Here is a 13577-nt window from a genome sequence, read left to right as displayed (position 1 = left end):
GTAGAAAAAAGGTACAAGTAATTCATTTATTTACAGTTTAAGTACACAAATACAGTGGCAAATATAAATGTGAGAAAGTAAATCTTGCTGATCCGTTTGCTTACATACTTATAATTCAATAGGTGTAGAGTGTCTGACCAAAGCGGTCAAGGGTCAAAATCAAAAACTATTTAGAGTATGAGCAGCAGCAAGAATGAATTACAACAGGGCCGTTACGCTCTGACAGGAGTAGAGGATTAGTATTTGTGTCAGACGAGTTGAGTCGAATATAAAACCCCGAAAACGACGCTGCAGGAGAAGCCCAGGGAGGAAGGAGGTCAGCTTTCCTCTCAACAACAAAAATGCTTTTTCTGTTGATGCGGGATCACTGGACCTCCCGTACGGAGAGCAGGAGCTGTGACAGGACAGCATGTAGTACAAAATGTCTTTCACATTCAGTGCAACATCTCTGCTTTCTGCAATAACTCCACGGCTATGAAGAGGGGCAGACTGATGGGACATTTCAACACTAAAGGGCGGCCCAGAGCTCCTGGAGCGAGCTCAGAATTCATCCCTACAAGTCAGTGAAACAAAAAGTATGAGAAAACATTTACACATCAATATTACAAGTTAATTCACAGCTTCCAAATAATACAGGTAAGAAAATCTGATTGTTTATCTGTACACGGTGAATGGACATCTGGTCAAATGTGTCAGATGATGCCCTCGCCCCCTCGTAAAGTGCACTTCTTTTGTACCGAACACTCACACAGGGGGCGGGGCTCATTGGACAGAACACCAGCGCACATCTGGAGCTGAACAGACAGAACATCTCGTCGACTAATGAGTGAATACACATCCTCCTGCACCCAAGATACCAAAGCATGTTTGGTACGTTGATGGGTTCAAACTGGCTCGAGCCTCCACACCTGACTCAGAAGGTTCAGCTCTTAAACATGCAAAGAAGTACTTTCTTTTTATTCAATACAAATGGCTATAGAGTTACTGACGAGAGCCATCAGTGGTGGTTATTAAAAAACAGGAAACGTGGCTGGTACTGACGGAGGAGGGAATGAAAACTGCAAATACCAATGAAAAGCATCACACCCAAAAAACTACCCATACATATATATACACAATGAAGAGCTGCTGGTTACACCTTACTGCAAAAAAAAAAAGCAAAAAAACAATTTGAAGCCGACAGTGACGGTGGAAATGTTGGATCATAAAGTTTCCACAGAGGACAGAGGAGCCTGTGTTGTTGTTTCATCAGTCAGTTAGTGTCCTAGAAAAGACTATCAGGCCGCCATGTTCGTCCAGGACAAAGCTTGTGAAGGGTTGTGCAAGTGTGTCCTGAAAAAGTGGACAGAGAACAGCTCCGAGGTCCGACATCCTTAATGTTTCGGGAGGTCAGACGGACACAGAAACAGGAGGAGTGAGGGAGAGAGAGACAGACGGGGGGAGGGAAGTCAGAGAGCAGTTTGTGCCCAGTCAGAAGCTGGCTTCCAATGATAGCTGTAGTAATTCATGGTGGTAGTTGTAGTATTAGTATGTCAGATTGCTTCAGGCCTTTTCTCGCCAGGTTGCATTGTGGGAGCTCATCGAGGAGCTAGAAGATGGAGACCAGCAGGCGGTACACCGGACACCATCTGCAGGAAACACAGGAAGCCAGAGAGTCAAAAACAAACATACAAACACTTCAGTTGCTCTCAGTCAGTGACACATTAAGCTTTCCATGTTCTCTGTGCTGCCCTACTTTAGATTTAAACATGTCTACAAAACCCATTAAATGCATCCTTTAAATGCATTTTTATGCCATCATGTGACCTAAAAGTGAAGCCAAAGACAGAAGAATTTACAACCTGAAAACACAGCTGCAGGGCTGTAACCAGGCAAGGCCATTAACCATATCCCAACATTTTCTGGCCCTGGACACTTTAAAAAAAGTTCTTTATCATGACATCCTAATAAGACACTGAAGGGATAAACTACGACAGTACCCACTCTGAACTTTCACATTACATTGAACAGTACTTGCTGCTGGCCAGACATTAAAACATTTCGACTGCTCTCCAAGTGTTCCAAGTCTCGTCATTTTTAACCTGCTTTGCTCAGCGACGAACAATGATGGAATCCCAACCTAAAACAAGCTGAGATCTTAAAAAGGAGCTGAACTAATGTCAGCATGAAACTGCTTTAGTCAGTGAGGTAATGAACCTGGTTACTGCAGGCCTCCTATCAGGATAGACTTAAAAGGGAGTGCAAACAATTTCTTGTTTACACAGACATGTGTGGAACATTGCAGCACAATAAATAACATTTAAATTAGGATTTATTGAATCAGACTATTTAGCACTGCTTTTACATTGATTGCACTGTTAAAGGAGCAGTTTGCTCCTGGAAAAAGCCGCTGTCAGTCAAAGCTGATGTTCTCTGTAATCGATAAAGCAATAACATTTGAAATTGGTGCCATAGCTGTGGAGAAAGTTGTACAAACAGCTCGTGATTTCGCCCATTCTACATTCCTACAACACCCACAAGCATTACACCCTCCCTCTGAAAGAAACTGCCCAGCGAGAGACGCTGGAGGGATATACTAGTGTTTTCCAGTCAAGGATCGCTGCAGGCAATGATTCAGAGCGGTACAGAATCCAAAATACAATCTTCTAATCTTCTAAAAAACTACATTTCAAACTTGACGATTTTGAACGAGACATGACATTGGAGGCGGCGTCCTAGACTGAGGAAGTGTAGTTTAGAAAGCTCCCTGGCCTCCACCAGATGACGCGTTTTAAGTAGTCTGGGGGAGGTTTTTCAGGGCCCATTGGAGAAGTGGATAGCGTCCTCCAAAGGCGCAGAGGGAAATTAAATTTTTTTCCTACCATAATGGCATTGGCTCACCATAATAGCATGATAGGACTGAGGTTAAAAATCAGCGAACTGGCCCTTTAAGTGTGGTGTTTGCTGTGTTTTGTAAGGGGAGTTCAGGAGACACAGAAGCAGACCCTATGACAATGGCTACATAGTTACAGGTTGTTAAGTTCCTGTAGTGCAAAAGACTTATATGAGGCTTTACTGGTCTGAGTCTGACAAGTCAACTGGTTGTCTTTGTCCTGTTTATTACAGGAACAAACCTACAGTTCATGCAAATACAAGGTCGTATCTCTCTGTGGTACACCAGGGAACACTGTCTGAGCAACGCCGGAAATTGAAACACGTTTATCTGACTTTTATCCCCTCCCTCTCCAAACTATTGCTGACATGCTTAAAGCCACAGCCATGAGAAAGCTTAACATTGACTTGCAAACAAGTAGCTTCATACCATGCAAGTGTTTCATGTGAAAAACCAGGGAGGCAGAAAACTGCAGGTGAAATAACACTGGTCTGCACCAAGCAAGGCTGGAGGGGGTGGGGGGTGGGGGGTGGGGGGGGGTGGTGTAGGGAGGTAGATTCCTCTGGATGCTACAGCTGCAGGCCTGCCATCTGATCGATGTGGCTTCAGGCATCAAACCAACAGCGCAAGCAACAAGCCACAGGCACAGAGCTGATTAAAAGGGGCAACCCTGAATCGGCAATGAGGGAGTAACACTCTTAGGCTCTGATGCACTACGATGCATTATCCACTCCAGTTCTCACAGGACTGCTCCCTCCTGCTCAGTCGCTATCTGACGGTTCAATGAGACAGATATGATGTCATCAACAGCCAGGTAGATGTAATACCCCGTGGCTGTGTAGTTATTGTGTAATAAGACATCAATAACTGGACATTCAAGTTAAAAAGGGTAAATCCAGTTAAACCTGGGGCCTATATTTACACATTTCGGGGTCTTTATGATCTAGGTATTAAGAGTTTTGGTTTTGATTCAGACTGCAGCCATGAAATGGGCTGAGCATAATACATCCCTACAGAGATAGAGGTTTTTCTTTAAGACTTTGAAGAGAGCGACGTAAGGACTATTTCTGGTCTAAAATAAAAAAAGCATCTCACTCTAACAAAGCGGTCTATCTCTGTAGAGATCCTTTGCAGCCATTACAGCCCGTGTCACAGCTGTCAAAAGAAGCAACCTACTGGATCAACTCCAAAACTTTTTGCACCTATGATTCATTTACACCCTGAAATATGCAAACAAGGGTCCAAGTTTAAAAAATGCAGGGAAGTCTCAATCCCATACTGGACATCCAGCTCACAGGCGGATGATTGAGCATCTTCCATGTGTTCAGTCCTGATTCCAGGTAGTGCTACTTTGTATTTAACCTGTTAATGCTGCTATATACCCACCACTTTTTCTTCTTGTGCCTACTTAGAGAACTGGTCTGAGATAAAGATGCGAGACACAAGGCTGGAAGAGAAATGCAGGAACCAGGACTGAACACAGAATCGGAGGCAGCCCTGTGTGGAACTGGAGTTTAGACCCATGCATCCCTGGTGCTTTGGGGACGGACTCACCCGATGTTGCCTCCGTCACACAAGGACGTGGCGAGCGTCTACTTGGCGTGATGCTCGTAGGGAATGCTATTCTGAGGTTGGGGGGAGGGAGAGAGAAGGCCCAACAAGTCAAGTCAGAACCCACATCCTGCACCAACTACACACCTGGAGAAAACTGGCTGAATAGTAGCACTTCTCTCTGACAAGAGCCAAGAGGCTGTTGGGCTGTACAGATATATACACCTAGACTTTGCTCTGTGTGAAGCACTACACATCAGACTTTTCTAAAACATGTTAGACAAGAACTCCATGAGCATCCCTCTCCATTACCCAGAGACTAATGTATTATCTTATAAAGTAGCAAGAAAGACCTTCCATGAAGAAAGAGTTCAATGAACTTAAAAATGTAATTCTTCCAGCTGTGAATGTAGATTAGGGCTTAGACTTGAAGCCTAACATTGGGTGAGGAGGAATAACATACAGTAAGTGCTATTTCTTCTTTCCGCCCATACTAATGGCTTAGGGGACACTTTAAAAATAAAGCATGTGTGTGTCAGGGGGGGTCTTGTACCTGTGAGGTGGACATGCGGGACGTGTCCTGCCGTCCTGTCAGATCCGAGGAGGACACGTTGACAGGAGCACCGCGGTGAAGTCGCATGCTGACCTTTCGTTCACGCTCCATACCGGACACTTGTCGAGGGGACGTGTTCGCTGGAGATCAGAGACAAAAGAACGGCATCAGCATCATCTATGTTTAAAACGGGCTGGATACGATGCTCCCACACGAACAGGCCGGAGCACCGCTTGATCACTTTTGATTCAAGTGCCTGCGATTGTGTAATGACACCAAAACATATTCTATGCCACAAAACACAAAATAAGTCAAACTGCATTTTTATTTAACAAACAGCTAATCAATTTATTTGTATTTGTGTTGACATTATCTATTTACAATATAAAATATCAACTGACTAAAGGTGATCAGTCTTTCATGAAGAAAACATCTAAATTATTTCCACTATTATTATGCTAACAATCTGAACAGAGCACATATTATATATTATATTATATATATACACATTGTACAAGCATCATGCCACAACTACTGGAAGACATAGAGCCCAGGGGAGAGTGAACTCACCTGTGTGTGAGGTGGGTGTAAGCGGGGTGGGCGGGGCTCCGTCCTGCGTTCCTCGTGGTCGTCCTGATGCGGCAGGTATTCCTCTGGCTCCTGGGTTCCTGCCGTGCCTCAGCCGGTCCTCTCGGTCCCGACGCTCTCTCTCTGCTTCTTCTGCTGCACGGTTGGCCCCCTGCAGATGACAATTACAATCAACACCTGCGAGCTGGCGGCACCCCCAATTAAAGTCATAGGAACACGAAGGAGTCGTCAAAAGAGGCAACAAGGATGTCTTTACAAAATGTCATCGTAATCCATCCGATAGTTGCTGAGATATTTCAGTGACAGCCAAAAAATGTGAACCTGCTGACACCCTCTCACATCTAAAAACATGTGTGTGCAGAGGTTTGCATTTTCAGATTGAGGCCTTTACGTTTGCTGGGTTAGCATTATGAGCTACCAGGATGCACACTTTGCTTGATTCCATGAAGCTAACTGTCACGGCGATAACACTGTGTCCTGACAACAAGCCCCTCCAGGTTTACTGTCTAACCGGTTAGCTGCTTCCTGTTCGGTGGCGAAGAGGACTTCTATTGGTTGCCGAATCTTTGCTGTAAACGTCTGATAATATCAAACACGATTGATTTAATATGAAGGCCTGAATAGAATACAGTAAGGTGACTGAGATAAAATATTTGATGCCAATGTCTATTTTTTTTAAAGGCTACATTGACCGATACAATTGATAAATATTGACTACAAACGTGTAGTGATATATACTGTAGCTAATGATTCAACAACAGAAGAGTTCAGACATTAGTACTCACAAACTTGAGCATGTTCCAGTCAAATACGTAGTCATAAGAGAAGCCCTGTCTGTGGAACAAGTTCCTGAAGAGCTGCCGCAGGTACGAGTAGTCCGGCTTGTCATCGAAGCGCAGGGAGCGACAGAAATTCAGGTAGGTTGCAAATTCAGCTGCAAAAAAGAGGGAGAAAATGTCTCTTTGCTTATGGCCAGGCTGTTTCAGATTATTACAAGTCAATATGATATTATGTTATCAATAAAAAGGTATAAAATAATGTGAAACTCACAGGGGTATCCCTTGCACAGCACCTCAATGGGGGTGGACATTTTCTTCTCACTGATGCGTTCATACTTCTGCCTCTTGGTGGCGGCCTTGAGGCCTTGCCAGGGCAGCGAGCCCAGATTGAAATACATGAGAACGTAGCCCAAAGACTCCAGGTCATCACGCCTGGACTGCTCTGTAGAGGGAAACAACAGACAAGAGTAAGACAAAGTGTCATTCCTCAGGAAATATCATAAATTCATTGTCTAAAAAAAGCTGTAAAGTAAGTGATCATGTTCAAAATATATCAGGTGATTTGTTTTTACCGATCCCCAGATGTGTGTTGATGGAGGCGTAGCGTGCAGTGCCGGTCAGGTTCTTGTTCTCGCGGTAGGGGATGTGCTGGTGCGTGCGAGCGTCACGATACTTTTTGGCCAGTCCAAAGTCAATAATGTAGACAAGATTGCCCTTTTTGCCGAGTCCCATCAGGAAGTTATCAGGCTTCACATCTCTGTGGATGAAGTTCTTGGAGTGAATGTACTCAATGCGACTGATCTGTAGTGATGAAGAAGAAAACAGACGAATAAGGTCATAAACCATGTTAATAAACTGACAGCTTAGTCTGTACACAGCAGTTAAATCACATTTTGGAGAGGGCAGATTTTATGAAGTCTTTTCTCTTTATTTTAACTAAGAATTATTAACCTTGTTTCATTTGCTTCATTTGCATAAAAAGGGCCCTGTTGTTCAAAAAGTTTCATCTGGATTGGAAGAACCGCAAAGCTCCCCTTCTGCTGTGATCAGGATGTTTGGGATCAAAGGTTTTCCATATCAACTTAAAGGTTTTGCACAACACATAAACAACAATACATTTAAAAGATTTGCTCAGTCAGATAACTTCTGAAACAACTGAACAAAGTTTGATTATTTAGAAAGAAAATTATGTTTCTGCTAGTCTCCGAAATATAATCTACAAATCACTTTCTGTGCGAATATCTCGTTAGTGGAAGAGGCGTCTATCTCCTCGGATTCAAATGAACTAATTTGTACTTCTCAGCAGCTCTGGATTATTGGAAGAAAGTGTGTATGAGGAATAAGTACAGGCAGAGGTCTGAAGGTTAAGAACCAGTGACTTTTAAAGGGGTGGGCAGTCTCACCATCTGATCGGCGAGCAGCAGGACTGTCTTGAGGCTGAACTTGCGGGAGCAGAAGTTGAAGAGATCCTCCAGACTGGGCCCCAGCAGCTCCATCACCATCACATTGTAGTCACCTTCCGCTCCACACCACTTTATTGTGGGGATGCCCACTGCAAAAACAAGGCATTCACTTTCAATAAGTTACAACACAAAATCCAGTGTAAAGAATGCCTCATGATGTGTGATACAGATTATTGATTTGAAATTCAAAACATTATTTTTTTTTTTAATAGAAATATATACTACTAACACTGTATGGATTTGCTACTATTTCTATCATTGTTGTATGGCCTGGCTTAGGTTAATCCAGTAAACAGGTTAAAATACATACAGAGAATGAATATGACAGAACTTTATTTTATTATCTAGAGGCGCAGACAGATGAGGACAGGAAAAACAGAGGAGAGAGAGGAGACGAGCAAAGGGCTCTGGTTTGAATCACAACCTGGCTGCTGCGATAAAGGCTCATCCTTTTATGTCTGACATTTTTAAAGTAAAACTGCTTTGTTCTGTTATTTTACCGGTGAACGATTAATCCTAACCTAATCTCTATTTACAGATTCTGCATAGAAATGTAGAATCTGTAGGCAGGGACGTGGATTTTAGGGATGGCAAGTGTTCTGGTTTCTGTTTGTACTACGCTTGTTGTCCGTTTCTTTTTCTGTGAAAAATGCAACACTTATTTTATTAGAAATTTATGTTCACTTGTCCATATAATTTACAGTTGTAGTCAGTCTTTCTACCTCAGCTTAGTAGAGCTAGTGACTCATGTGGATCACTAGCTGCTAAAGCCATGTATGCATCATACTAACATAGAGCAGGAAGACAGTGGTGGGTGGACTGGAGAGGGGAGAATCAATGAGGAAGAGGATTACAAGGAAGCAGATATTATGGGTGCAAGAAAAAAATAGATGATGCATCTATATATGTATCAAAAGGAGTAAATAAATCTCGAGAGAGAGAGGATGTGATGAGGGATGGGATGGTGAGTACAATTCCAGTGAGCATGTGAGCTGATAAGTCACCTCCTCCTTGCATCATCTTGTAGATCTTGCTCTCGATGTGGAGCTGGGGGTGTTTGGTCTTCACGCATTCCAACTTTATGGCAACCTCCTCACCAACTGAAATGTCCGTGCCTTGAAATGGAAAAAAAATGTTACAACACTTGTGCTCACTTTAAAGGATCAGTTCACCCAATCACAGACCAGAAGTGGCATCTAGATATGCAGATAGTTGAAGCTGTGGATTACCGTAATCAGACATTATCTTTCTGCTGTTTTTTTAAATGATAAAAGCTGGGATGTATTGATGTATATTTAGACTTTTCCCTAGAGAGTGGCATACAACATAAGCTCCACCGTGCAGCTTGTATACATAAAAATAATAATGCAAAGTTTGAATTTGCATTTAAAACTAAAACTTTTTCTCCATCATAATCTGCTTCCTACACAATAGTAACAAAACGTGACTATTAAGGAACAGGTCCAGGCCCATCCCTGCCCTGCAGCGAGTCAAAACAAAGTCAGAGGGCAGGTCTTCCCTGGATTTTAAGAGGAACAATTAGTGTCTGGTTTTGCACTACTAGAAAGGTCATGTTAAATAAGGCCAAGATTAAAGATTAAGCGTGAAAAGGCATCAGGTGTTACAGCTGGTATGAAGGACAGAGCTGATGCAGAACACAGAGTTTGGGTTAAAATCTGTGGAAGGCGGATAAGAAGTACTGCAAGAAAAACACCAAAAGCTACACACCCAAAAATGATCAAATAGTTGCATAAACAGTTTCTGCAAAACACTATAACCTTCATGAAGGTAGGATTAATTGCATGTCTGCCGTATTAGGGCTCTATGACGATCTACCCGGGGAAATCAGGTCGGCAGAGTCAGTGATCTCTTCTAAGTCCCTCCTTAAAACGTGCTTTTATTGGAGAGCCTCTCCTGCTTTCACTTCAGCGGTTTAGTTAGCAATGATACAGACTCTATATCTCAAGGGGGGCTCAGGATGGTATGGGAGACGTGTCAGTTTTTTTCTTTGTTTGCTCAAATAGCAGAAAGACTGTTTTCAACCTTTGGAACACATCTGACCAAAAAATATAAACTGACTCGTATCGTAAATATGTCAGTCTTTATGAACTAGAGGAATAACCCCATGGAGTAGGGCAGGAAAACTGGCCCTATCAAACTACATCTGCCTGCCAGCTGCTGTCAATCAAACAAATGGCACGCCCCTCCAGCTGGCTGAGACTTGATTTAGCACTTCTGATATTTGACCAAAATACTATTTTTCTTTATAATAATCAATTAAACCTGGGGCAACATTAATGGAGGCCAATTCTTATACTGGTATCGCTATCAGGACAACAGAGTTCCATAAAAACTGTAAATGTAGATTTAATAAACCCACTTTTATATTTAATATTGCCATTATTACTGCCATAAACAATTCAAGTTTATTTTTGTTTATTACATTGTTTGTTAGAAAACAAAAACAATGTAATAAGGCAAAAAACAGTGCCTACAAGATATCACCAATATGTGGAAAAATATGTTATGCTTTGTACTTTTTTACAGGGAGAAATAAGCGATCAGGTGCATGAAGCCAGTGCACCTAAAGAAGTGTTTTTTTTTTCAGTTATAAAGGTTGCAATTAATCTTACACTGAAGATGCAACACTGTATTGAGGCTCGTCAGGGGTTACTTGGATGAAAATATCTTTTAAAGGGGGTAGGAAAAAGTTTGAGATGCACTGGGTTACACAATTGTCGGAAATAAAAAACACACAATTCTATCTTGCTGTTGCAGGTCCTCTGACGTATGCTGCTCCTGTCTGCTTTGTTAGCTGCTGTTGTCATGACCATGAAGGTCACATGATGTTAACATCTAGACACCATTATCACAGGCTCTGTGACCACACATAGGTTATGCTGAGTCAACTTCTCTGACATCTTGTTATACCATGGCAAGAATGAAACATATTCCCTGTGAATAACTGCTGTGAGGAACTTTCCGTTTGTGTTGATTTGGCAACCCCTTTGTACAAAGCTGTATTTCTTATCTCTTTGCTGATTTTGTCCTGCATGCTTAAACTGATAATCTCGAAGTACTCAGTTTCGTTCTCTTTGGCAGCACCTTATGGCAATAAAAAGCAAATGCGGGCGCTTACGTCCAAGATAACGAGTTGTCTACGGTTGGCACCATTTGTAACTCTTGATTTTCCTGGCTGACGGTCGCTTTCCTTTTTAGACTGTTTGCCTTCATCTTAGCGTCAAATTTTTTCTTTTTCTTTAGATTTTCAATTATGTTTGACGTTGTATCTGTAGTCATCCATCTTTTCTTTGTTTGTTCAGCCATAGTAGATTACTGTTTACTCGCAACACTTGCAGAGACCGGAAAAGCAACCACTTAGCTCCACCTACCCTCTCTGGCAGACCAACCACTGCTGGATGATGGAAAACGCGTCACTAACTGGGCGCTGCTTGTGATTTTTTCTGCGAATGTCGCACCAGACACCCAGTCCATTATAATAGTATATACTGCAAATGCAGAGGTTTTCATAAGTGGGCCATAGGCTCAATCACCATTGTGTTACCTCATTAGGCGATAGATAGTGACTTAACAAAGATTCATTTAAATGAAAATCTTCGAGATTATTACTTTAAATGGTGTTTTTTAACAAAAAACTCATCCTGCTTTCTTTAACAGTCATATGTATCTGGAAAATGTAAACACAGGCAGCATGCAGTTAATCACTTTGTCTGACACCTACCTCCCTGCCAGCGGTTTCAGGCATTAAAAATAACTACATAGAAATAATCAATCTTTTCGCTGATGGTCTGGTTTGCTTTGGTAGGTCATATAGAGACATCAGAATTCATTTCAGTCTGTTTCATAATCATCAAAAAAACTCCTCACAGGAGCTTTAAGTCTGCATAGCAATGGCTATTTAGCATCTAACTGATGCCCCCATTAACTAGAAAAACCAGTGTGGCAAGTGTTTATGTTTACCATTTTCACATGACTAGCTTCAGTAAATACATAGGCTATATTTTAAATGGCTGAAAGAATTAAAGGAAACAACCTAGTTAAGCTAATAGGCGGTGGTAGGTTTGTTTGTAGTAGGTACAGTAGTTTCTGTTGATCAGGTCTGAGGACAGGACAGACTTGGCTAACGTTAGCTGTCAAGCTAGTGTCATCTCCAAACCAGGAATTAGCTTACAGAAAGCAGGGATCAAGCTAGCTTAGGCTACTCGTATATTAAGCTGGCAAACTCTTTCACCGACTGCAATGACAACCATCAGATTTTATCGGTTCTTTGAGTAGTAAAATTAAACTGTTGGCTGCCAAGTGTATTATTATGTAACCTGTCAGTTAACAAGCTAACATAATTTGAGCTGTCTAACCTGCATTGACACAAAACAGTCAATGTTTGTCGACTCATTTCTTCATTTCAGATGACAGTTTAACGTTAAAATAGTAAAAGTAACACAGCTAAACAGGGGTAAGTAAAAGTAACGTTAACAACTACCTTATTGGCGTTAACTGAGGTTAATGCAACCTGAATTTCGTGTATTTTGATCAGTATGGGGTTGATAATAAAAGGCAGGTAAACATCTTGTTAGTCAATGTTTAAGCAAGTAAAATATACCAGATTTTACTCACCTAAATAGATGTCCCCGAAAGATCCACTTCCGATTTTTCTGCCCAGTCTGTATCTGTTCCCCACTCTCAGCTCCATTTCGCTGTTAACGTTACCTAACCTTACGTCTGTTGCGTCGTCTGTACCTTGACAATTAACGTTGCTTATGCTAAATGTTTAGATTTTAACCGTTTGCGTCCGTTGACTCGTCAAATATTCCACCTTCCTGAACAGCTTTACAACCCCCCTTGATTCACACTCCCCCGTCCCCCAGAATCCCAGTTCTTCTGTAACAATACAATTTTCACCATCCCTTTTCTATCTTTCCGAGAAACGAATGCCGATAATATCTATATCATCCGATAGTGTAAAACGCGCTGTTTATGTTCCCTGTAATTTTGGAGTCATTACTGGCCGTTAGAAAAAGGATGAAGACGGATTTTGTTGATAGACTTATCCTCAATCGTACGCAGCTTCACTCCGCTGTCGGATTTTTCCTTCACCGTGAAAGCTGTCATTCGCTGCTGACGTCACTTCCCCTAGCAACCAGGGCAGATCTGGGATATGTCCCGAAACAGTATATGGCTGTAAAGTTATTAAAAGGCTGGCATTTTTATACATTTGGAAACGTAGATCAGATAGAACAATTGAACCTTCTTGTTATTTACATAGCTGTTATTCTGAGGATTTAGCCTGCATTGCACTATGACTGCTATGGCCAAACAATACATCATAATTGTTTAGCTTTGTACTTTTTTCTTTTACTACTTTTTTTTTTTTACCATATTCACACAGCAACCCAAACTGAAATGCTGTTATCAAAAGGATAAAGTTGTATTGCTGTGTTCCAGGTTGCAAATCCTATAGATGCGGGAAATCTGACAAATCGCAATCATTGATAAGAAACTGAAGAGACAATAGACAGTGAAATTCTGGAGGTCTAGCTTCTGAATTGGGCAATATTTCAAAATACTACTTTTATTTTATTTTTTTCATTATATTTTTGGAGCTATCTGGCACAATAATGTCCTTCAGGATTAAGTTCTATCTTATTTTATCTCTTATAATAATACAACATGTTTGAGAACCCATTAGCTACTATTTGAAAACATCTTATATTAGCATTTAGCCCCTTTCGAGCTAACATTAGCTTTAGTGT

At 41.6% G+C, this 13577-nt stretch overlaps 1 protein-coding gene across 2 annotated transcripts; it reads right to left on the bottom strand.

The window, feature by feature from the left end:
• Nucleotides 1-9: 9 nt before the first annotated feature.
• On the bottom strand, nt 10-12910 carry csnk1db (casein kinase 1, delta b). Of its 2 annotated transcripts, XM_069664219.1 has the most exons (10): nt 12442-12910; nt 8811-8921; nt 7747-7895; nt 6916-7144; nt 6615-6785; nt 6350-6498; nt 5547-5715; nt 4977-5116; nt 4427-4497; nt 10-1628 (listed from the first exon to the last, which is right to left on the bottom strand). In XM_069664219.1, the coding sequence occupies exons 1-9, from the start codon at nt 12515-12517 to the stop codon at nt 4465-4467; spliced, it is 1227 nt and encodes a 408-aa protein (XP_069520320.1). In that variant the 5' UTR covers nt 12518-12910; the 3' UTR covers nt 10-1628; nt 4427-4464. The 2 variants fall into 2 exon arrangements, with proteins under 2 accessions (XP_069520320.1, XP_069520319.1); XM_069664218.1 differs by lacking the exon at nt 4427-4497.
• Between the last annotated feature and the right edge of the window lie 667 nt (nt 12911-13577).

This window comes from Semicossyphus pulcher, unplaced genomic scaffold (genome assembly GCF_022749685.1).
Source record: "Semicossyphus pulcher isolate SPU_LCO1_2020_fin unplaced genomic scaffold, fSemPul1.0.p SCAF_16, whole genome shotgun sequence".
Taxonomy (NCBI): Eukaryota; Metazoa; Chordata; class Actinopteri; order Labriformes; family Labridae; genus Semicossyphus; species Semicossyphus pulcher.
This window is presented reverse-complemented; position numbering and strand designations above follow the sequence as displayed.